Source organism: Cyclopterus lumpus, chromosome 10 (genome assembly GCF_009769545.1).
Source record: "Cyclopterus lumpus isolate fCycLum1 chromosome 10, fCycLum1.pri, whole genome shotgun sequence".
In the NCBI taxonomy this organism is placed as follows: domain Eukaryota; kingdom Metazoa; phylum Chordata; class Actinopteri; order Perciformes; family Cyclopteridae; genus Cyclopterus; species Cyclopterus lumpus.
Window position 1 is genome coordinate 13,962,424 of NC_046975.1, and position 25,985 is coordinate 13,988,408.

The 25,985-nt window shown below is 39.6% G+C and overlaps 1 protein-coding gene across 1 annotated transcript; it reads left to right on the forward strand.

Moving 5' to 3' along the window:
* Positions 1–1,160: 1,160 nt before the first annotated feature.
* Positions 1,161–25,985, forward strand: LOC117737337 (neuronal acetylcholine receptor subunit alpha-7-like). The gene is made up of 9 exons (XM_034543236.1): positions 1,161–1,221; positions 11,035–11,174; positions 13,419–13,463; positions 14,595–14,704; positions 22,341–22,588; positions 23,110–23,304; positions 23,691–23,777; positions 25,131–25,240; positions 25,368–25,985. Exons 1-9 carry the CDS (start codon positions 1,161–1,163, stop codon positions 25,983–25,985), a joined length of 1,614 nt encoding a protein of 537 aa, XP_034399127.1.

Sequence of the window (25,985 nt, forward strand, 5' to 3'; positions counted from 1 at the left end):
GTAAATGTGGTTGCAAACCATTACTTAATTTACACATGCAGCAGAAACAGAGCAACATTATCATTTGAAGTTTTGTCTTTGTTAATGAAAGTCCAATGTTTGTTGGTTCTGTTTACCTTATGCACTATATTCCCCACCTAATCACTGACTTTGTCTGTCTGCCGTTGGCTGCAGGGCAGTTCGCATACAGTGGGTTTAACAGCTGCCGTAGCCACGAACAATCCTGAGGGGAGCAGCAAAACTGAATTAAGATAGGAAAGTTCTTGCTATAACCAAAACAATGCTTTGAAAGACAATACAAAGATCCCTAGAGCTGCAAGGTGATAATTATCTGTGGGTTCCTCACAAGCAACCCCTGTATCACTAGATACCCATTTGATCTATTGTTATAATACGACTATTGATTAGAGCAGAAAGAACTTCACATAATGCCATAATACTAAAAATAAGAAATCTTTATTTAAAGTGATAAATTGACAATTAACACACACACACACACACACACACACATGCGCGCGCGCGCGCGCGCACACACACACACACACACACGGGTCGACGTCACACGCTCCCCTGCTACTGACCATCTTTAATGGAGGGCAAGGGTTGGAGACAGGTGAGGGCCGAGACACAAAACTGGCTTTTTAAAGTTAGTATAGCTTAAGAGTTTTCTCTAACGTCTCTTAGTAACGAAAATATTAACACTGTAAGGACGTAAATATCATGCCGAAAAAAAACATACAAAATAAGAATTCAATTAGGAGGAAATTAAAAACAAGCACGGAGGGGTCTTAATAAATCCGCAATTTAATATTCTCCTGCCACTCTATATAAGTGGCCATTTCAGATATTAGGCGACACAACTTTACTGTAGTTATTGTCATGTGAAGTTTTAGTAGCCATATTTATGGCTACTCGGAGGCGCGTGCCCGTGCAGCGCTGTGTGAGAAAACGTGTTTGTGATGCGTCGTGAACGCGCCAATCTCAACTCCATACGCAATCTGGTCCGTCAGTATTTTCTATCTCACACACTCCGTCTCCCTCCTCGTCGTCTTTCCTCCGCCTCATGTTCCCACCGCCGCCGAGCCGGAGCTGATTCCCTGTCTAGCCGACACTGAGAGCTCGCTGCCGGGGGCCGGCGGAGTCCACAGAGCGGTGCCAGGATGAAGTTTTGGGGACCTTGTTCGGTTGGATTTTATATTTGCGTGGCCATGCTTTTCAAAGGTAGGTTTGGGAAAAAGTGATTACGTTTTTAGTTTGTTTCTCTTTTAAGGCACTTCCTTCAGTTAGTGCACGAGCCTTAGATCTTTATTAAAAATTACGTCGTCGGGGGTTTAGCATGTGTTTTGCATAATCTAGAAGTGACTCTGTATTGATCTTTATCCGTTATTCCTAAAGGGACTGATGGGGCTTTGGTGTGGTCTTTGTTGGAAGAATTTTCTACGATCAGGGAATGTGTTATGTTACTTTAGAAACAACTACAATTAAAGACAACACGCAAACCTGATTTAGATTGGAGGCAATCAGTCACACCTTATTTTTTGCTCACATCAAACCAAATGGAGTGGGTTCCTGTTGGGATGATAGAGATATAACTTTTTATTTTATTTTTTCATTTTAAATTATCAAGCCCAAAGAATTACTATAATTTGTTTTTTAGTGTCACAAATAATTGTAATGAACTGCTTTCTGAATCTTTGGATGACAAATGTGAATGAACAATCCACCTCTTTCTGCACCCTCAACATATTTCAGTTTAGTCTCCTTAAAAAGGTACACTTGTAAACATTTGTAAAAGGGTGATTTATTAAACAAAGAGTTTGGGTTTTTTTTCTAACACTGTGCGCATGCCAGTGTTAATGTTTGATAATTGTTGTGCAATTCGATTTTTCATGCATGACAGTAATTCTCTCCTAAGCCCCATCCCATCAGCATCATCAGCTGTAACATCCGGGTTGTTGACTTGTCAGTCTGTGAAACAGCGGCTTTGGTGAAGATACGTCTTCAAACCCTCTATGCATGTTCATGTGCATACCATATTTATGCGTGCACATCATGTTTCAACATCAAAGCTGCAACCTTCCACTTTCTTCAGATCTTTGTACCCATCCAGGTAGTAGTCAATGTGTTGGGAACGAGGAGGAGAGAAATGGCTTAAGGGAGAGATAAAAGGATGTATTACATGCTCACCTATGACAGGAGACCTGCACTGTCTTTCATGGACAGTCTACTTTCAAAGTTGTGAAGGTGCTGCAAAATACATATATAAAGCTACACAAGTCATATCATTTAGTACTGAGTCTAGAAATCGTAGTTTTTTCAATTTGATTTCTCTCAAACCATTCACAGAGGGAGCAACATACAATAGTTAGAGCATTAATATAGCAGTAAACCACTATTATCTATAATATATATAAACATATGGTGGAGTAATGTTTACCTGAGCAGAGGATGAAGTCGCTCTCCCTCTGTGAGTGTTATTGCTGGGAGCGTGCCCCACTGGCCAGCTCACAGCACTCACCCTCCAGTTGCCCCTCAGGTAAACACTGCTCTGTCAGACGTTTTGCTGTTTTACTATTAGCACTGTTAGCATCGTTAGCTGCGAGTCACCGGCTCAGCTGTCGTCATGGTTGAAAGGTAATGGAAATTAGAGATATCGATACTGATATTGGTACAATACTGACTCAGATAACTGGACCGTGTATCGGTACCAATGCACTAATCTGGTATCGTATATACCATTATATGATAACAATCCAGTGCATTTAAATGCATTTATTCGTTACATTTTGTTTTACAAAGTTAGGAATGCAATGTTTAAGTCAGTCCTGATGCTGCCTCACACATCACATAATGATCCCTGTCACTTCCACACACTGAGGAATACAGCTCATTGATTAAACACTGTTAAAGGATCGGTACTCGGTATCGGCCTATACCCAAAGCCCAGGTATCGGTATTGGAAAAGTCGGATTGGTGCATGGTGCAAGTACTCACAATTTCGTATTTAGCAGCTCTAAATTAACTTTATTTGAAAGAATTTGCTGCAGGAATAATGGAAATGATGGGAACAGTATATTGTTGTTTTTTATATTGTTGTTTCATGCCGAGTCACATGAGACTTTAGGCATGGGGAACCAGTTAGCCGCTTGTAAGCAGAGTATGTTCACATTCACTGTACCATTGATAAACAGCTTTAATCTGTCAAGGGAAACACAAAACAATATCCAAAAGAGGCAAGATAGGACAATTTAGTTCCCTTGAAATAGAAACATGACTTTGAGAAGTATTGGTCTGCAAACAGCTGTTGAGAAAGAGGATGGAGTGAATTGGACTCGGGCGGGTGACATTTTTTGTTTTAATCAAAACTAAATGTAAAAGATGAAACAGCCCCGTATTCAGGTGCAGCAAAAATACAATACATACTGTGTACGCTCCAATTAATTCATTTTCCTGACTCACCCTGGTAAGCGTGAAGTGGCCTGGCACAGATGTTGTAATAATATCTGCTTAATTTTAATGCAACGCCTCAACTCCCTTAGTGCCTTCTGCTGTCTCTTTCATTTATTCTCTTTTTCTCTTGCAGACTCTAAGATCTTTAATTACACAGTTTATGTTAAATTATCTTTTAATGCCCTTTTTCAGCATTTCAGTATGTGTTAAAGTATGATAAGTGCTGCTGTTCATTCACTGAAACTGCTAAAATGGTTGTTTTGCCTCAAATGTTTAAACTGTGAAACGGGTGTACCCGACATTTACATGTATACAGTGACAGTTCCTGAATAAAGTGTGAAGCTTTCTTGAAACAGTTTTAGTCCTACAAATATATGCAAGGCATGTTCGATTGTGCTCAATGTGGTGTAGAAGTATGTATGTAGCCACGCCCTCAGCGTTGCAACACAACAGAGGTTTTTGCTCCTGGATTAGGATTAAACCTCCAGTGGTTTTAGAGCTCTGAGCCCTGGACCATAGATTATAAATCTCATGTATGAATCCATCCATCCAAAACTCCATTAACAACAAACACCAAACACTCTGATCTTGGCTCACCACTGTAGATTGTCACATGATGCTGGGAAATGTTGTGCTAATGGTTGGGCCGGTGACTCGTCAGTTGCTTAAAGTATCACACACACATACGCATACACATTTTTTTGAAAAAGCAATCTGGTTAAAGATGCAGGTTTAAAGCTGCTAAACATCTGGATACTTCACTGCTGACCTCCCTGACTCTTTTTCTTGCCAACATATTGATATTGACATAATAACGAGGTCCTAGACCAAAGCCAATGTATACCTTAATTTGAATTCATGTAGACATGGTTAGTTTTAGAGGCAAACCTGTGTGTAAGCTTCACACGTGTGAATGCATACATTACGTATCCTCTTATTCACAATCATGAATATAATTCAAGGCCCTTTTCTTTCTTTCTTTCTCTCTCTCTCTCACACACACACTTTGTTGAGTCCCATTTTTGTTCACCTTTTAAATGACAGTTATCAAGGTCTTTGTCATAATATAAAGGAAACATAAATGGTCTCTTTCATCACCCCTTTAAAGGTCTGAAAAAGAAGGTGTTTATACAATATATACTATGTTCCGAAGTGACCGCTGCACAACTATCATCTTTATAAAAGATGTCAGTATGTCATGTACATACAGTAAGTGTTTCTAAGTATCTGCTGCTATTGTTGAACAATCAAAAAAATGTACAGAGTCATGTGAATCATGTTTGCCAACCCCAAGTTCATAACTTTTGTTCTACTTTGTGTATTGTTCCAGCTTTGAGGTGTAAATTAGATTTGGTAGATGCAACTGCTTCAGACAAACAAACTGTATTGTGGGAGTATCTTTAATCATCTGGCTCCTTCCACATCAACATTGTGTTATGTATATGCAGTGCTATTTATTTTTCACTTTCTCTTTCTGTTTCTCCCATACCTTCTCACACAAACACAAGATATTTGCATCAGAATGGCTGGAGCTGTGTAGCATTTGTCGTGGTGTTGACTGTCCAGCCCCTCAGGGAGTGGCGGTCTGTCACCAATTTCTTTGTGCATTGCTATTCAACCTCCAGGTTCATAACTCTAGTCCCACTGTCCCAGAGCATTCTGGGATCAGAGCCCTGTTAGGTTCCAGACCGGATAATAGACTTGGCTCTTTACATCAATTTTAAGGTTTAGCAAGCATGTTTACCATATTTACCAAACAAGATTACTCTAAATAATAAAGGATGTGTTTCACAATGCATTCTTTCCATGCTAGTACTGGGGCAATCCTCAAATGAAAGAACTTGCTGTCAGCATGTAAATGAATGTTGAGCTAAACTCTTTTTTAAGGTACAGTGTGTAGGATGTGATGGTTTCTAACAGTGTGGTTGCATATTACAACAAAATGAATAGCCCTCTTCTCACTCCTCCCTATCCAAGACTGCAGTAACGTGAGCTGTCGGGTTTTAAATGGTGTTAAATTATGTTCTGCCTCGCTCAGAGGCCATCCATAACCCTTATAGCACATTTTAGGAGCAATAAATGTCAGATAGTGTCTGGCAGTATTGTGGTTTTGTGGCACACGTCACCGAGCTTCAAAAAGCGTGTTGGAAAACTTTGGGGGCCTCCAGTTAACACGAAAGGCTCTATCTAGATCCATTGTTTGGTTTGTCCTTTCTGGGCTAACTTTATTGTTATTATCTTGAAAAGATATTCAGTGCAAAGCAGGTTAATTGCAGCCACAGTAAGCTATTCTTTTGCCAAATAGTCGTATCATCCCGACCCCTTTGTCACCACAGCTCTGCGGTGTTCTCGCTGTTTTTTACATCAGAATTTATGTCACATAATTAGGAACTTCAGGTATCACTAGAGGTCCCATGTTAGCCGTGTGTACAGTGTCTGTCTTACCGATCAGTTATTTTAATAGGGCCTGTGTCTCAGCATAAAGCATAAAAGTGCTAAAATCCCATCTGACACGACACAGAAAGAGATGAGGGAACAAAGCTCTCCAGACTTTCATCCTACCAGTTGAAAGTCTGTGTGTTGGACAGCGGTTCATCCTGGATGGGTTTAGCTGAGCTCATCAGGGGCACTAAAACAGCCTGATGTAAGAGGGGGTCACAAAGTGCTTTACTTAAAAATAGCTTTCATGATTTTTTCTTTCTTTGGGGTGTGTTTTTGTGTGTGTTTGAAAGGGAGAGGGAGAGCCGGTCCCTCAGGCAGCCTGTGTTTAGATAGCCTGTGTCTGATGAGTGTATTTGGAAGCCTCATCTGAACGCATTGACCCAGTAAAAAATATTCCGATGGGATAGAAGCTGATTTTCCTTGGTGTGTGTGTGTGTGTGTGTGTGTGTGACAGGTAGTGTGTGAGAGAGAGAGAATAATTGGATGCATGCGTTTATTTGTACCTCGGAACAAAAATCAATATTTTCAGTTGTGGAACTAAGTTGACCTTCTTTCTGTTTGTCTGGCCTCACTTGGTTTTCTCCCAAAATCCAGCCATTTGTCTGCACATGACGCTAACTAGTTGGTGACAGCACTGATTATGGCCATGAATTAATTTCCAGCTTTTTGTTAGTTTCCTCACAACCTAATCGGTTCTAAAATGCACTCATTTATTGCAGATAATTAACAAAAGTAAATTCAGGACAAGATTGAGCGACTGAAAAGGAGGATTAGAGGTAACAAGAGAGAGACATATATAGGGAGGTGCATCAAAAGAGGGGATATCATAAGATTTGGAAAGGCTTGTAAAGGGATGAAGACCCTAGTAGAGGGAGAGAGGTAAATCGAAATAAAGAATGACAATTGTGTGGTAGAATAGTAAAGGAGTGGGATATTCCAAAGATTAGAGTGGAGTTTACATGAGAAGGAAAGAGAGTGTAAAGAATTGGGATTAGATTCCCCTTTTATAATTATTTGTATTTGCACATGACATTAAAACTGTTAAATCCACCCACCTCACTGCATTTTGTTTATATGAATACACACATATCCCTCTTCATCCATCCATATTTTGCAAAGCTAATGTTGACTGTACAATTCAGAAAAAGTACACACAAGATGAATAAAGTTAACTGATTTCACCCGCAAGTAAACGGACAAGTTCAAAAATCCCAAATTTGTTTTACAAGCAGAATCGTAAGCTTTTAGGGGAGCTTTGAGTCACGAGCCAGATCTTTCAAATGCACCTCTCTGTTTGTTTAGTTTGCTCTGTTAGAAATAGCAGTTAGATAAAAACTCTTAATTTAAGGTCCACTTACTACAGGTAGCTTTCTTTCTGGAGCTTTCATCCTTTGATGAAAACTAAGAAGCTTTTGAGAGCTCTGGAAAAAGCTAGAAGTTTGACCTTCAGTTGATTGTGAATAAATGGAATTAACTTTCACACTCAGTGAACCTTTTTAGCATGAAATATAAAGCTGGTATACAACCGTCTTGAATACAATAGCAGTCTTTCAAATTTCGACAGATCCGCACTGTGTCTGAAATTTGATTTTCCTCATTCTTTGCACACACTATGGAAATGTTGCTTTTTAGCTGATGCTCAGCAAGAATATCCTTTATTTTATATTCATGGTTGCAGCTGTCCCTTCCTGACTCAGTAGAGGCCAATGTTGTCAATATCAGTTTTTTCAACCATTTCTCTGTGCTGGTGGCTGTCAGTTCTTAATGTGTGGCTCCTAATCCTATCCTAAATAGTGGGTCTCATTCCAAAAACACCCACAACATCATTTTTGTCCTTATATTTGAATTTGTCTAAAACTTTACGTCAGGGGCTGGAGCCTCTCCCGGTTTGGACTGAAAGGTAGGGTGACACATTCTTGGACACTTTGTTTCACCACCACACAGAACAAATGCATAGATATGTGCAGACCAAATGTACTTTTCTATGAGTCCTACATTTTCCATTTCCTCTCACAAGAATCTGCGAGACAGCTCTCACATCCAATAATGTTCTAATATATGTTGATTATTATATGTATGTTCCCTTTTGTGCCGATGCCTTTGGGGTCCTGTATGTGTCGAGAAGCAGCCTGGCTTTGCTTACAATATTAGAACAAATTGTATATGCAGACACCACTAGAATCTAGCAAAACATTATGATATTAGTGTAGACTAATCTTTACCTGCAACTATAAGTAAATACCAGGTTTAAACAGACGGAACATAAATGCAAAAAAAAGGGTTTATTTAGAATTTAAATGACAACATTTGTATTAAGCTTCCAACTCTTTATTACAACCCTAGAATTGTCTTGTATTGTTGAGTTTCTATTGTTTACTGATTAGGAGGGCAATGTGTTTATTATGCGTCTATTATTTGTATTTATGGTGCCGTTACATTTTGTGTAAGAAGGGAAGGGTCATGTATGGGATCCTCGATCCTCGACCTCCGCCGTCTATTTACATGAAGAGGGGGAACGCTGCTGTGTGTCCCTGAGTGTGTCTAACAAGTGGAGAGTATACAAGGACGTATCTTACTATCTGAATAATGTACTCTTTAGATAGAAGGAACATACTGAGCCTTTGACTTTAAATCAGGTTTTTGTTGATCAATGGCGCAATCCCTTTCTGCTGCCTGAAGATAGCGATGTGCCAACAATGTGCCGGACCACACTGCATTTAAAGACCAACAAAGGGTTGTATTTAAAGGGCACATTTTATTTTCTTTCTAGAGGCAACAGGAAAACATTTTCAATGACACCGCCAGACTAGACATTAATTAATATTTCCCTGATCTTCTTATGATAATATGTGTAAAGAGTTTGACTTAAGTGTATTTAGATATTTAGAAATAATGATGATTCCCATGGCTTTAACCTGATGGAGTATTCATTTTGCATCAGTTGCTTATCAATAACATCTCTGTGTTTAACACACATATTCTTGTCTTTATCAAGGAAGTAAGAGTATTGGTAGTAACATTGATGACACTAAAAGGTCAATTGGACTACATTACAGTGACATCTAATGAAAACTAGTGATTCAGTTTAATGTCAAAAAGGTCACTGGGTCAAAAGTTAAAAGCATCATTAGAATCTGTTTTCCTTGGTCGTCCTATTTTAAATATAATATAATATTGTATATTTGTCTTTATCTTATCTTCTGCCTTCGTTGGTAAAACAGTCATTCATGTTCTCATTTACATTTTGTGCAACACATGCACGTATGTATTTGAACAAAAAGCATCAATAAGATCTATGACACATGTAAATTCATCTGAAACAAAACATTTTTTTTTCAAAGATAAGATTTGGATAAATACAGCTTTTAAGAGGTCTGAGAAAAACTTTTCTATTGTGTTCTTTAAATATAAGGTCAAGGATGCTGAAGAGGGAGGAACATAAAGGGACTGCTGAACAAATGGCAAATCCTAAAGCTCCCTTATTCCCTCTATCCCCTCCTCTCCTTCCCTCCCTGTGCTGGAGTTTATTTGATGAAGCCTCTCGCTGGGTTTTGTAAATATCTTCTTGCCAGCTTCTCATATCAGCTTCATTAGTGATGAATAAACAAAAGAGAAAACGCAACAAACTAATAAATGTATCCCTTCATCCCTGGCGTATACATTTGTTTGGGATCTAAGTTGGCACAGTGGTTTATTGTATTTGATTATTTCATTCCTTCTGAACACGGTTTTACGAGACGAGCAGCTACGGAGACTGAGCTTTCAATTCTTTTTCACTGACTATTAGTTTTGTTGTGTTCGTTTGGACCTCAGTTCACAACAGTAATAAAACACAGGAGACACCCCGGAAGGAGGTCGGCAGTATAGCAACTGAAGATGAGGCTGTAGTTAAATTTGAGTGCACATGTGTACGCAAATTACATTGTGCATTGATGGACAGATTTATTACTTTATGGTGCTGTGTTTTGATTTTTTGAGATTGTGTTTTTACACAGAAGCCATCAGCTATTAGAGCTATTGCATGGGTGACAATACAAACATGCAGACACAAGATACAGTGCAAAAGTGTGTCTGTATCCATGTCTCAGTGTGCATGTGTTTGAATGTGTCTAGGAAAGCCATGGATCTGTCAATCCAACTTCCACATAAGGTGAACTTCTGTCTTTTTTTTGTAATTTGCAATATATTGAGATCATTATCAGTGTGGTCTGGTTGTGTTTGTGTATGTGCATGTAAGTGATTGTCTGTCTCTGTATCCTGTTGTTTTGAAACAAATGAGAAATGTGTGAAATGTGTGTTGAAGGTTAGGAACAGAGGATCAATAATGGTGATAAGAGTCGGGCCAACAAACCAATCATTTTAATCACCCTGGACCTTAAGACCACACCAACAAACAGCCATGTCACTCTTGTGTGTGTCTGTGCGTGTTTGTGTGTGTGTGTTACAGTCTGTAGATGTATATGCTGATGTTAGCCCACATCTAAATCTACAGTATTCATTATTCCTCAGATCTTTCAGCTCACCAGCAGACCTATATACCTTACACTGTTCATACCAAGATTACAGGAAGAAATATAATCAGAGACATATTGGCACAATCTGAATGAACTGAAGAGGTAAAGTATGTGGCAGTGTGTTTGAAACTCTATCAGGTACATTATGATCTGTCTGCAGGCTGGTGCCAGCAAAGGAAGGGTAAAAGGTTAGGAAGGCCATTCAAGCTACTTTCTGGATTAGAATTCAGCCGCAGTACACAAGTATCATTTGCAGGAAAGGGATAGCTCAAGCCAAAACACTGATAGCATTTGTTTTTTAAATTCTGCACTGAACATTAATCCAGCACAAGATTTACAGTTTAAATGCAAATAAGAAGACTGCACCCTCTTAGTCTGTAAATCAAGGAGTGACCTTCAGAAACTGTAATCAATGGAGGGGTGTACCTTCAAGTCTGAAATATGTGGTAACTGCTGGTGGTTATGTGTGAGGGGCCTTTAATTTGAGATCACATAAACTTTCACCCAAGGTCAAGAATGAATTACTATGCTCAAATGTTGGTGCTTAGATTTAAACAACTTTTAATGCAGATGCTTTGTATATTTCAAATAATCCTCAGACAAATCATGTTTCTTTTGTTTCCTCCAGGATCCCTGCAGGGAGAACACCAGAGGAGGCTGTACAAGGAGCTGCTGGCTAACTACAACCGACTGGAGAGACCTGTGGTCAATGACTCAGCCGCCATTCTAGTGGAGCTGGGGTTCACACTGCTGCAGATCATAGACGTGGTGAGGGAGACAGCATTAACTTTGCGTGCGTGCGGCACAGTGTTTCATCTGGGCAGTGTTGAGCGTAGGAAGTGTGACAATATATGTACCAATATACGTAATATAAGTGTGTAGTTTAATGGAAAACTGAAGTGGAATTGTACCACGAAGCGGTGGCTTGCATCATTTACATTTTAGTTAATTAGCTGAGCGTCACATACAGAGAGACTTTATATGATAGCAACTGTAAAAAAGTAGATTAAACTCACATCACAATTATTGCAGTCAAGAATCCAAAGGAAAAGTGAGAGAAAATGCTTGAAAAGAAAAACAGCATTTTAATATTATCATTGCAAACAGAGACGGCCTGATGTGTGTATCAAGTTGATGTGTGTATCAAGCTGATGTGTGTATCAAGCTGATGTGTGTATCAAGCTGTGTGTATCCTTAGTGACGCATCCAGCGGCAAGTTTGTGCTTATGGAACGGTGTTAAATGTTGGCGGAAGTAATGCACTTCTGCTGTTTGACTTCTATTACATAAAGACCCTCTAGGGACACATTCATTCAGACCACACACATACTGAATACATTTTCACTAATGTTCCTGGGTGAACTTTCTACCTGAAAGTCTACAATTTGCATCTTTACAATTTACTGACACGTGGCTTAATGATTGCTTTTTCCTCTGTCAAATTTTAAATCGATGAATACAAACCAGTTGGCTGTCTCTTTTCCATGGATCTGACACCCCCGAATATCCGTTCTGACAAATTGTAATTGTCCTAATTCCTCTTATAACACATTATTCCACTGTTTGTAATCTTTATTCATCGAGGTCAAGCTGGCTGAGCATAGTTATTTATTTTGCTGCTCCACTGAAGCAGTGTGTGGTTAGGGCATCGTTCAAACCTCCATGAAGTAACACATGGCTAGCAGTAGTGCCCAACGATGCGTCGGGAGTGCCAACACATGGGACTCCTGCTCAATTGATATGCTACCTCAAACAACACTCCCCCACAACGCAGTCCCTTGCGTTGTTTTAACGCTGTGCTGTTTTCTGTGTAGATTCTTTTTATTTTTTGTTTTTTGTTTTGATCCTAAAGATTAGTTGCAGAGAGAGTCATTGACGTTGCTCCTCTCCCCTCCATGTTTTCTCATGTTGTCTAGACTGTAGATAAGAAGTGTCAAACTCTCCCTCAGGGCTGCTTCCCTGACAGTGTTCTGTCTACCTGAGTTTGACACACCAACACTTTCTCAATTCATGACAATTAGCATTCCTTCCTCCCTCCAGCCTGTGACCCAGAAATCAGTCGAGGTCTACTATCTTTAATGACTTTTCAAATAGTTAAACTTCTGCTGAGAAAACTTCTGCTGAGAGTAGCAGGAGGCCTTCAGATGAATTCTCGACTCATTAAACGCCAGAGAGGACCAACAACTTGCAAGACACTTTGCAGGCTGCATGTACATGTTTCAGTCAGCCGGTCCACAGAGAGAATACACGTTGGGGAAATGTTATCATTAAACGTTATTTGTGAGTGTAATCATGTTTTTTAGCGTCTGAAGGAGATAATTCAAGTAACCTAATTTACAAACTAAGACGGTAATGTCTTGGCCAAATAATCAGCAGCATATAAAACATACAACATCGTAGTTACACATATTCTAACTTAAAATATGAATTATTGTACAGTTTTTTTATTCCTGGGGATTTTTTGCCATTGTTCCCCCTTTATGGATAATATTTCATGATCATTAACGAGTTTGCAATCATGCTTTTCAGATAATACATAACCAGACAATATCCACATAATTCTCAACATTTGTGTGTTTCTCTGCCCCTTAATTAAATAAACGAACAGACACAGATGAACCGTTGAGTCAAGAAAAGAAACACAAAGCATCTTTTTTCTTTTTACGTGATTAGTATTTTTGTTATTTATTATTGGAGCCAGCATGGTATTTTACAGTACATCCTGATTATTCAAATCCACTGAGAACTACTGTATTTTAGGAGGGAGTAATTTGTCAGATGACTCGACAGTGAAACTATTCAACGGAACTAAACTTGCTTATATAAAAACAGCTTTTACACAGTTTTACAAAGCCTGGTTTGTTCTTCTTTGAATATGCAAAGCAACTGCACTAATGCAAACGTATTTTTCCACTATATTGAATATGGATTGGCCTGGTTTTCTTCCCTTATACAAAAGAAAAAGAAACATATTCTCTCTTCCTCTTCCTCTCTTTTCTGTTTCTGTTTTCAGGATGAGAAGAACCAAGTGCTGATGACCAACGCCTGGCTGCAGCTGGTGAGTCAAAGTTTAAGAAGGGCACGTCATCATCAATTGAATGTGCTTTAATTAGATTTCTAATTTTATTACACTATTACTGTGTTTTTCAGATTACTAGTGCCACTACATTAAGTGCTTGTTGATGATATTAAATATTAACCATGCATGTCCAGAGATACAATTAATTTCCTGGATTGATTCTTTGAACTTGCTCACAGTCTAAAAGCATGCTTTATAATCTAACATTCACTTTATATCCAGTATTTCTAGGCACTAGCTCATCCATACAAGTATTTTTGTAGTTATCTGCAATTATATTCAACGCTCATAATTTCACATAACACTCATCCTCAATACTGGAACTCGGCCACCAGTTGTTGCAGTGTGTGTGTGTGTGTGTGTGCGTTTGAGGGATGCAGTGCTTTGTGTGTGTCCATGTCCAATGCCATCCTCAAGTCAGATTGTCGAGCACAAAATGAGGAAAGCGGAGGAGGAATAAGAGCAAGAGTGCTGCATATTTAAGTGCTAGTCAACTTGATAGTTAATGGACTTATTGCCAACAGGCTAAACTTTCCACTGACAGTTTCATAGCCTCAAGCCAAATTAGTCTGTGCAACAGTTTCAAGTAGGACACAGTTTGCTTGGTGCCCACTGTTAAGTGCAGCAGCAATCTCGACTCGATGTTGGGGAAGATGGGCTGGCCCAAAATACATAACAAGATTTTAAAAAGCAGAGAGAAGAACCATCCCTTGTTTGTTATTCAACAGTGTTGTATTTGCAGTGCATTTTGTAGACTAATATTGTAGCGAGTTGGCTGTAAACGGTAATAGACTGCTACATTATTTAAGCCTTCGGGTATGACTGCAGGAATAACCCGATCATTTCTTGATAACTTCAGAGTGGCTGTTTAATTTGGAAAACTGAGACTGCAAAAATCATTTTAACCCTCAATTTTCATTTTGCTTCTTGGCAAGATACAGCCAATCTTATTTCTATTAAATATGCAACTTTCTTGTAAAAGTTCAATATGATTAGTTCAACTAGCTATTGGACATAATGTTTTTTTTGGCAGAGCATGAGAGTTATTTCACCCATTTCAAAAAAATGTTAGGTCTAGTGAAAATCTCTCTCTGTCTCTCTCTGTCTCAGTACTGGACAGACATCTACCTGAGCTGGAATCCAGAGAAGTACCCCGGTGTTCAGAACCTGCGATTCCCTTCAGACCAGATCTGGACCCCGGACATCCTCCTTTACAACAGGTCAGCCACATTTTATAATAATAATGAATCAAATGACAATGTGAAAACAATGTTACAATGAAAGGGGTAGCTCTTAGTGATAATCTGAATCTGCAGCTTCAAATGGCTTTATGGAGCTTTATTGTGAGTTTCAGCTCATTGTTTAGCTCTTGGCAAAAACTTTACTGTTTTCCTTACTTCACATCACTCTCACCGTGTTCTCAGCTGCACAAGGTAGCTGCTTTTAGTGAAAAATCTCTTAAGAAACACTATACTGCATGCTAAACAACAAACAGCAGTCAGGCACAGTTATTGAATAGCTGGTGAACATAGTGGAGCATTTAGCAGCTAAAGAGCAAATTTGTCCGACAGGAGACTGTGAGCTAAAAGAGAGTCGTATTGGGTGGTTCACCAGGGGACCAAAACATAACTCCAAATGAATGTTAAGGTCTGCAACTGTCAAAAACGTTGGCAAAACAACTTATAAGATGATGAAATGTTTGAAGCAAATCAAATTTCCACTTCCCCAAGATGGCCGAAAAAATCAGGTAAATCAGAGCATTAAATGTTCTCTTTTTTTAGTTCAATATAAATCATTTTTTGTCTCGTTGTCAAACTTGATAAAATAGGTGTTGTAATCCACCAGTCAGTGCAGCAGATAAGCACACCTGTCAGAGATGGCATGTTTTCTTTCTATGTTTATCTTTGGGTAAGTGTGTTGGAGTGATTGAAATATCAGTTTAATCCTTCTGATGCGCTGCTATTTTATTAAAATCTGTCTTTAATCTCCACAAACTATCAGGGTTATTTTAAGCCAATGTGATAAACAATCACGCCCAATCAAACATAAAACAGAGAAAAGGGATAAATAAATAATCTACTTTATTCTTATTGCTGTGATGGAAATGTGGTCAAACACTGCAAAAAAACAAAATCCTTCCAAGTATATTCGCTTACTTACTTACACTTAATATAAGACTCAATCAACACTAACATTTCAGTGAGATAAAACTACTTATTTTTAGACAATGCACACCACTGGTGAAATATAGCTCGACATGAGTTTTTCAAACTAAGTTTAAAATCTCTTAATCTTGAAAGGTCTAAATATTACACTGCAAATGTTCCCGCTCTGGGACAAATAATGGATTATCTTATTTTACTTTACATTCATTGTTGTCTTATTTTATAAGTGGCATTTTTTTCCGTGAAGAGATTTTCTTTTAGAAAGACAAAAGTTGTATTAAGAGATAAAACATTTTGACAATTAATTTGCTTTCTTGAAATAGAACTTATTGGAAGTGACTTGTTACCATTGACAGAACATCAACTGTCAATAAGTCTTCCTAAGATGCAGCGCAGTGGCTGACAAAGTCTGTCCATCTCCTTGATGATTAGATTTGGACGTCCTTGTTAACAATTAAGATACTAATGTCATGAAATGAATGCTGATGAAGAGCTATTGGTGTGTAAAATGCTGCATTACATTGAATCATATATGGCTGTTTTTTAAGAATTAAGGCAACATACAGGCTTAGAGCAAAGACAACATTTCAATGAGTTAAATTGAAAGAGCTCATTGCATTCTTTTTGTTCAGTTCAAGCTGTATCCACAGCTTCTTTATAAGACTTCCCAAGTCTATTAGAAATGTAGGCCATTTGTTTTTCTCCAAAACAACTAATTGCATTGTGTTTGCATGCTTGAGTGAGAGACGCATGAGTGTGAGATTGAGGTGGAAGTGATACGAAGAGATGGATTCAATTGCAGAGAGGGATTTAATTACATAGATACGATGTGTGAAGCAGCTTGTAAAACAGAAACTTGATAGATTTGAACACATGAAGTGAGATTTAGAGAGAAAGACAGCTTTGCAGTCTTCATGTTACTTTGTGGCTGGAGAGGAGAGCCTCAGATGTTTCTCCTCATTCCCATATTTCCCCCCAATACACACACTCAAAATAATGCACATAACAGGGAATACGAGGACAAAACAAAGGTTTTGGGGCATTAACCCAAATTTTAAAAGCTCAGCTTTCAGACCTGCCAGGATTACCCATGCTAATCTCCCTGCCCCCTCTGCCTCTCCTCTTCCCTCTCTACCTCCATCATGCATCCCGTCTTACAATCTCTCTTCTCATCTCATTTTTTGTGTCTCCCTTCGTCTCTCTTTCATAACTCACTGTCTCACTATAATTCACTCGATTCAATCAACTCTTTTTCTCCATTCTTTTTTTATTTTTTATCGTTTCCAGCCTTCACAGACTCCTCTTAATAAATCCTCCCAGCTACCTGTCTCTGTCTGTCAAGGTGTCAGCATGTAACTCTGACACGTGCCCTCTCTTATGCTGCGTGTTACTCTGCTACGTGCTTAAATAATATCTATTATTTGCTATTTGGCACTTAACACAATATACAGATGATGATGGTGGAAATGTCATATTTTGGCTCTAGCTGAGTAAGGGGTCAACAAAGTTATTACAGGTCATCCTCAGAGGAACCGTGAATATCTTTACAATATCATGTGCCAATCCATCAAGCCGATATTGAGATATTTCCCTGGATAAACCAACACTTTGATCGGCTCCTGGCGTAGAGGAAAGGTCAGGGGAAAGTCATTAGGTTTTATCCTCTGATAATAATAAATATCTGAACTTACATGGCAATCCCTAGAAAGTCAGCATATTTCAGCAAACAGGTTACAGATTTTGTGTTTTAATGCACATATGTTGTATATAAATGTAATTTTTAGAAGAAAGGATTGCAAACAGAAATGTATTCATTGTAATTCATTGTAACAGCCACACATGGATGACTCAGCTTGGGCAATTGAAGGGAAAAAAGCAGTGCTGGTTTTCAGTTAAGGACGATTGCCTCTCTGTGACGTTAGAAATGATGAACCTTGAACTGAAGCTGAAGGAGAAGATTCAGTTTACAGCCGAGCCGAGATCCCCATGTGCCTCCTTAGGAGAAATGAAAATGTACAGTTTTAAGCAATAAAATGGTTTCGCTGCTGAAAAGACACACAAACACATCTAACTAGTTACACCACACACACACACACATATATAAGCTCTCATGTCACACAATTACAGTAAATAAATGTGCACACACAGGCACACAAATTGTAAACACGCCCACTCTTAACCAGCCCATCACATCCACACACACACGCTGTCACACAATTACAGACCGTAATGGCACAACATGCAACATTACACCGCGGGCCATCAGTGCGCAGCCAATAACACGCTCGTCTTACTGTGTTGAATAGCAGATGCATTTAGGTTTATTTGCATGCATCACAGTCGATACCTAGTCATAAATCCCTTCATTAATTTCTACTGTTTTAATATGAAGTTAATGATGTTTAAGAGTGCTGAGGTCAGATGTCATAATGCGATCAAAGAAAAGAGGAGCGAGATGAAGGAAAATCTGATGTTGACTTTGATGAGTCATTCGGCTCATCTCATCCAAGTGTGAAATCGCCCACATAGCTCTCATATTGTGCTTACACTCACTCACGTGGTCTATAATGAGGTTTCACGCATGGGTAATCTATACTGTCATGAATTTGCAATATTTCAACCATATCCATGCATAGTGCCTGGGGACATTATTTTGTTACTCGCCATAATGGGTGACAGTGTTTTGGTTTTTTTGTACTGGGATTGAAGAATGGGATCTTCCAATTCAGTTCAAAGAGTTTAAATTACTCAGCTCATGAAAACGGAACCTTCTGATGATCAATGGAAGATTTTAATAGATATTGAATAATATAATATTCACGAGAAGGTTATGATGAAGTACAAATGAGTGTGGCCTCTACTGAGACAGAGGTGCATGTTTGCTATGAAGCTCATCCACTTCACTGATGAGATCCTCCGGCGGACTCCAGCTCGTCTGCCGTTTGTGTGTGTCAGGCGAGCATGATGTCGTGTGCGCGTGATTGTGTTTGTATAAGAATATCCAGATCTAAAACAGCTGCTATGTAAGCCGTTGACCTCCTCTCTCATTAGAGGGTAAAGCCAATGGTCTCACTTGAATGGGGATCGATGAGACACATGAAGGACGTCCAGCTCAGGTAAACTACGGACAGAATCCTGATTTTCCAAGAAGTGACAGTAGCTGTACAACACAGAGCGAGCATTGCGACAGGCCAGAAAGATGGAAGGGGAATTAATTGAATAAATGGATAGTCAGAGGGATTCTTTTAGATGGTCGGATGGTTGAATGAATGAACAGATGGACTGATGTGATGACTGTTCTGTGATCCATTAAATTAATATATACTTTTTTAATGACCCCCATGAAGAAAATGTGACAGTAAATAATGTTTCTGTGAATTTGTAAATGAGGTCTAACCTAATGTTTTCCATAACTCTAAGGCTCCTCTTATTCTAAATACATTTTCCTGCACAATTTGCATGTCCAGTATGTGTGCAAGGTGAGCATCCAGAAGACTCAGAGACTATCGAGTGCAATCTTAGTCTAATTAAGGATAAGCCTCTGGGGGCGAAGGGGCTATATTTCAGAGGTTCTGATGTAGACAGTGGATATCTAGGCCAATACTTCCTTTTCCATGCGCTGCTCATTGTTTACACTCCGATTAGCAACCTGAGATTCGAGACAACGTGTATAATCAGAGGATTTCACACGTAGCCACTTTACAAGTACATTTTCTCTTCTCTTTGCCCACAGATGCTGCACGATTGCAGAATCTGTTCATACAGATTAGAAATAATAATGTTCAGAATACACAATGATTTGTTTGTTTCATCAACAATAATCAGTTTTTCTTGACACAAAAAGCAAAAAAGTATATTTTTAGTTTATTTTTTATAGCCCAATATCACAAATTATGAATTTGCCTCAGAGGGCTTTACAATCTGTGCACATACGACATCCCTGTCCCAGGACCTCACATCGGATCAGGAAAAACTCCAAAAATAATAGAAAAAACTCTTTCACAGGGAAAAAAGGGAAGAAACCTTCAGGAGAGCAACAGAGTAGGATCCCCCTTTCCCGGATGGACAGAAGCAATAGATGTCATGTTACATTTTAATTCTTAGTCTGGCAGCGAGATCTCGCTTTAAAGATCAGTGCATTTAAAAAAAATTTTTTTAACAGTATGTGCTCATTTATTGCACCCTGGAAACACTCTTAACTTTGTGGCTTCATTATTTTTGTCATTTGTGCGTGCGTGCATGTGTGCGTGCGTGCATAGATAGCAGCAGGTGCTGAGTGAGTGAGAAGAAAGCTTTGGTGACTCATGTCCCATGATGAAGGAACCTGTCACTGCCACTATTGTCAATGTCGGTCAGTCTCTGTTTCCACTGCCCCACTCTCACACGTCCACAGTACTCTCTCTTGTGTGTGTATGTGTTGTACAAGAACACTCCCGTTCTCCCAGGGCTATCACTTGCCCAGTAGTATGCATATTTAATGGTTAAAATGTGAACATGCTAAAAAGTATTTTCTTTTAAAAATGTAAAATATTTTCCAACAATTAATACCATTATTAATAGTTTGTCTGAAAAGAATGTTTCTGATTAAATGAGCCAGTTGTTTTTTCAGTATGATTATATCTTGAAGCAAGCTGCAATAGAGTAGAATCAAAGTAAATCTAATTGATCTTTTTCAGATAACTATAAATATCTTGTATTGTTCTGGATATCCCCTTTTATGCACATACATAACTTGTACAATATATGTCCTTTCCAATAAACACACACAGTCCAGGACATGCTTAATATATATATAAGCACTGTAAGCACTGAAGGAAAAGTGCACACCTTCAGATGAAGTAAGGCCAAAGCTTAAATAATTCATTGCATGACCCACACATCCCCCCTGCAGCAAGAGCCACACCTGATAGCAACACACACAGAAGAGAAATAAATCTCCACACTTAACCCCCGGCCAAGCGGTAAATCACTCAATCTTGAGCAAAGGCAGTCACAAATAAAATTGGTCCATCTACACATTTTGTTAAGATGCACGCCACGTTCTTTTTGTCAGGGCTGAAAGAGTTTCGAGGATGTTTCAGACACACCGGCGTTATCTCTCTCGCTGGGGATTGCATTGTGTGTGTGTGTGTGTGTGTGTGTGTGTGTGTGTGTTGATTTGTGTGTGTGCATGTAGTGGTGTAGTGTGGCGTGTCCTCATGTTGTATATGTTCAGTCTGTGGGGTTGACTTCTGAATTGGTGTGTAAAGTAATAAGGATTTCAAAAGGCTTTTATGTGGCCTACTATGACAAACATAGGACTTACTGTGTACGTCAGGAGCATTTTATGTAATGAGTAAAAACTCTGCACTGCTTCGCAGTCACATTTGCTATTCTTTCCGACACCAGGTCACACAGAAGGGAATCGTGCCCTTTTTTTGAGTTGTTTCCCTTTTCTTCAAGCAGTGATTCTATGCTGCTATGGATTATTTTCGCCAACATGTTCACCTATGGCTGTTCATCAAATGTTGAGACATAAAACAATAATATAAAAAGGGTGAATGGATTGAAGGATGATGATTAGTTGCCTCCTCATTTTTAACTGTATGTAATATTCACGATGTTCAAAGGGATTCTTTCCCCAAAATAATTTAAAACTACATATTATATACATACTAACTAACTTTAGATCTTCCTGACTAACAAACTAATATCCGACAAGGATTTACATCATAACCGAGAGTAAACCTTTGTTTAATAATGTCCGGCGTTACACGCTGCGATCGTGTGTCTGGCTCTGTAAAAAGAGAGATACCCCTAAACTTAACTTTTTTAACAGGAGTTTAAGTAACCTCTTTTTCTGGAACTAAAATCCCAGAGTTTCCCTTGTCTAAGAGGGAACTAACTCTGAGTTTTTACGAAACACATAAACAAGTAGCAATGCAGAGGAAAGGAGATACTTCCTTCCAGCTAGTTGCGACAGTGGAGAATCAATTTTTATGAAAACAATTTTGGCCGTATATACAAGGAAACAAAACAGAAGACACTGACCGAGTTCAGACTTTGCCTCTGGCACTTCATTCAAGAGTTCAAACTCTCGCCGACACCAGAGGAGCTACTTTTTAATTCTTAATTAGAGTTCAACTGGAGTGCCAGAGCTGAAGTGGCTCGAAGTGTAGGTGTTTCGATATTTTCTTTACTGTAAGTATCTGTTCCCAAAGGTTTCGTCTCTCGAGACTTTCAGAGAATAGAGATCTACCTTATTCAACGGCTTCATTGATTTTTGTTGATGTTTGAAAGTGATGGAAGTCAAAAACCTGTCCATGGCTGCCATTATATCATTTAAGCAGGTCGGGAGTTGCAGAGCCTTGAAAGAGGCATCTGAGGTGTTTTAACATTTAGTGGCCAAACAGACAGATTATTTCCCTCAGGACTCAGTTACTGTTTTCAAATGAATGTTGCATCCCTCATAATACGTTTCTTATTCAGTAATTTGTCTTAACCAAATTTGCATACTCTTATTATTTCATTCTGAGCCCTCATCTTTATGATAATACAAATAAACAAAACCTATTTCAAAGTAATTGCCAGCATGATGTCAAAAACAATTAAAAAGGCAATAAAGAGATATCAGAAAGATAGAGCTGCAGCTCACAGCAAGATGATGAAACCTGTTTAACACACACATTATTCTCTCTTATTCTCTCCCCAGTGCGGACGAGCGGTTTGATGCCACCTTCCACACCAACGTCCTGGTGAATGCATCCGGCTACTGCCAGTACATCCCCCCTGGCATCTTGAAGAGCACCTGCTACATTGACGTGCGTTGGTTCCCTTTCGACGTGCAAAAGTGTGACTTGAAGTTTGGTTCTTGGACGCACAACGGCTGGCTGCTGGACCTCCAGATGCTGGATGTGGACACATCCACCTACATACCCAATGGGGAGTGGGACCTTGTGGGTAAGAGAGAGATGCACTGTGTATGCTGCAAGTACAGATACCTATTCTGTTGGCTGTACTCTTGATGTGTAATGATACAGTTACACAACTAATGTGTAATATATTTTTTGTTAGTAGTATATAGTTTGTTGAGGACCTTCCAAGCCGGGTGTTTCTAGTGCCTGTGCCCCTCGGGGCGGTTAGTTTGCTTAAAATGGGTGTCAGACAGCAGCAGATGGCGTACAGTAGGAATGTTTGACATGTTGGCAGGTGTGTAGCCAGGCCATATGTGAGAGCAGCACACCACATCCCCAGAGTTGGAGTCCAAGGTGAGAAAGATCAACGGTCAAAAATCTGATCTGACTTTTGTTCTTCTTTTTTTTTGGCATGCTTAACATTTCAGCTAATAATACAAAGAGAAGATAAAGGCACAGCACAGTTCCAAGCCTGGTTTACACACATTATACAAGCTAGTAAGTCTTGAATTACTTTATTAGTCTACAAAATCGGCCTGACCTGAATGCATTGTGGTTCTCTCTTAGGGGTGCCAGCCAAGCGCAATGAGCTGTACTATGACTGCTGTAAGGAGCCCTACCCTGATGTGACATTCACGGTCACCATGCGCCGCAGGACGCTATATTATGGCCTCAATTTGCTCATCCCATGTGTGCTGATCTCTGGCTTGGCCCTGCTGGTCTTCCTGCTTCCAGCAGACTCTGGAGAAAAGATTTCTCTGGGTGAGGGGGGCTTAAACATACACACTTATTATTGATGAAATGACTTTGCAAAACATTTGAAAACTGTAATATCAATCTATGTAAGAAAGATAGAAAGAAGGTGAAGATGTTCGTTACGTTTTTAAGTACCAGGCTTTTGGCAAGTAAAAGAAACTTGAAGTAATGTGGTTTTCAAACACCAACAGCAACATACAACATTTGTATTCACTTTGTATTCAGCACAGATGCATAAACATATTATGCACACTCACAAACATGCAAGAACATAACTGATTAGATATGCAAGTAATTACAGGAATGATTTCATACACCAGTGACCCTGATCACAGCGTTATGTATCTGCTCATGTTCTCTCTCTCTCTCTCTCTCTTGATCTTTGTCTCAAGGCATCACTGTGCTCCTTTCGCTAACTGTCTTCATGCTTCTGGTCGCAGAGATCATGCCTGCCACGTCCGACTCTGTTCCTCTCATCGGTGGGTTATATTTATGTGTTTGTGTCTTGTTGTGTAACATGCTCAAGCGGGCATGAATGTAGAACCACCTCCTGATGATTCCTTCCTGGTGGAAGTGACACCGGCACGCCTAAGAATACAATTTTCAATGAAATATATCTCACCAGTTTACCTCTCGATATAATGTAAATGGTCTTCTGAAAAATTGATATATAGAAACCCATCTTGGTGTCTCGCTGGACTTTGGTTTGAGAAACCTGAGAACATCTACACATAATTCAGATCACCCATGGATGAGGTTGAGTAAATTGGGCGGACAGAACTTACAACAGCTGTTAGGACCATTAAGAAGTTTAATATGTCTGATTCTCCATTGGATGAAGAAAAGAAGGTTAGGAGAACAAAATAATGTATGGGGAGAGTGAAAGAAGAGCTTTTGGGGCTAAAGATCTCAGAAAGAAGGTCTAAAAGACTTTGTGGTCATCACTAAGAACTCATCAGGCCAAGATTAAATGTGTCTTTTTCTGTGTGTGTGTGTGTGTGTGTGTGTGTCAATGTTTTAGCATACTTTGAATGATAACTGCAGTCCTGTATGTAATGTTTCACATCAGTTTCACTTGATCAAAGTGAAATATATTGTACGTGTACATTATATGAGTGTATTGATGTGAGTATGGTTTGGTCGTGCTGCACATGGTCAACACTACATCAATGCAATGATAACTGTCCTCACTGAGAAAAGCTTGACGAATGTTTCATCAATAGAGCAATTAATCTTTTCTATTTCCCTCAACCTCAACACGAGGTCAACTGGGACACTTTTAGCAGCCTTGTTAAAATGACTCATGTCTCTTTACAACACAGTGGCTGAATGTGAGTTATTGTAGCTGCTTGAGCTTGACTGTAAATATATAAAGCCAGTGTGAATCAGGCATATGTCTTTTATCATCAGCCCTTAATCACCACATAAGCATCGTGTCTATTTAATTGTAGTTAAGACCAAAGGTCTCATGGTTATGTTTTCAATTACTGTACATCACACACAGCATATACATACCCTCATATCTTGTTTGGTACCCTCAGATATGCTGTGTGTGCATGCTAGGAAAGAGCAGTCATCCCTCTAGAACCAGAACTCTCTCTCTCTCGCTCACTCTCTCCCTCCCCCATGGCAATATAACTTCTTGCTTAAATTGATCAGACTTGCTTTCCTTTCATGTTAAAGTGTGAAATCAACCTATTTTTGGAATTAATTCATGTTTTACTTGTTGGAACATGTTTATTAACTGTGACCATGGGTTAGTTCAAGGGAAGGGGCATGACCTTATATGAATCTCTGAGCTAAACTAAAAGGATTTTTTTTGTCTATGGCAGCCCAGTACTTTGCCAGCACCATGATGATAGTAGGGATGTCCGTGGTGGTGACAGTTATCGTCCTGCAGTTTCACCATCACGACCCTCACGGAGGCAAGATGCCCAAGTGGGTGAGTGACTGAAACCTATTGAATCAGATAATCATCACTATTGTCATTGAGAACACGAATACCTATGTTTATATGAGTGTGATTTGTGTGTGTGTGCACGCCACTGATACTCCATCTCTCTATTCAGGTTCGGGTGGTCTTGCTGAACTGGTGTGCTTGGTTTCTCCGTATGAAACAACCTGGCGATGAGCGCAAGCGGCCTGGTTACAAGTACAGTCACAACTCCCAGCACCACTCCAGCTCCGGCTCTATAGAGATGGGTGCAGTTCCAAGCCTCACTCTGCCTCTCTCACAGACATCCTGCCCACCTTGCTCCACAGGCACCTCCAACGGTTCCATGAGCCTCTACTTTAGCAATTACCACCCCATAGAAGGCCCACACTGCCCACCTTCTAGCGACTCTGGGGTAGCGCTAGGGGGGCGTGCCCATGGCTCCCCAAGTGATGAGGCTGAGCCATCTGGAGGAGTTGGCAGTTGTGTCGGAGGCATGGGGATGGGAGTTGGACCTGGCTTGGGAGTCCCCCCACCAGAGATCCAGCGCATCTTGGAGGAGGTGTCTTACATAGCCCAGCGGTTCCGGGACCAGGACAGGGCTGAGGCCATCTGCAGCGAGTGGAAGTTTGCAGCGGCGGTGGTGGACCGGCTGTGCCTGGTGGCCTTCTCTCTCTTCTCCATCATTTGCACCTTCACCATCCTCATGGCAGCACCCAACTTCATAGAGGCCGTTTCCAAGGACTTCACATAG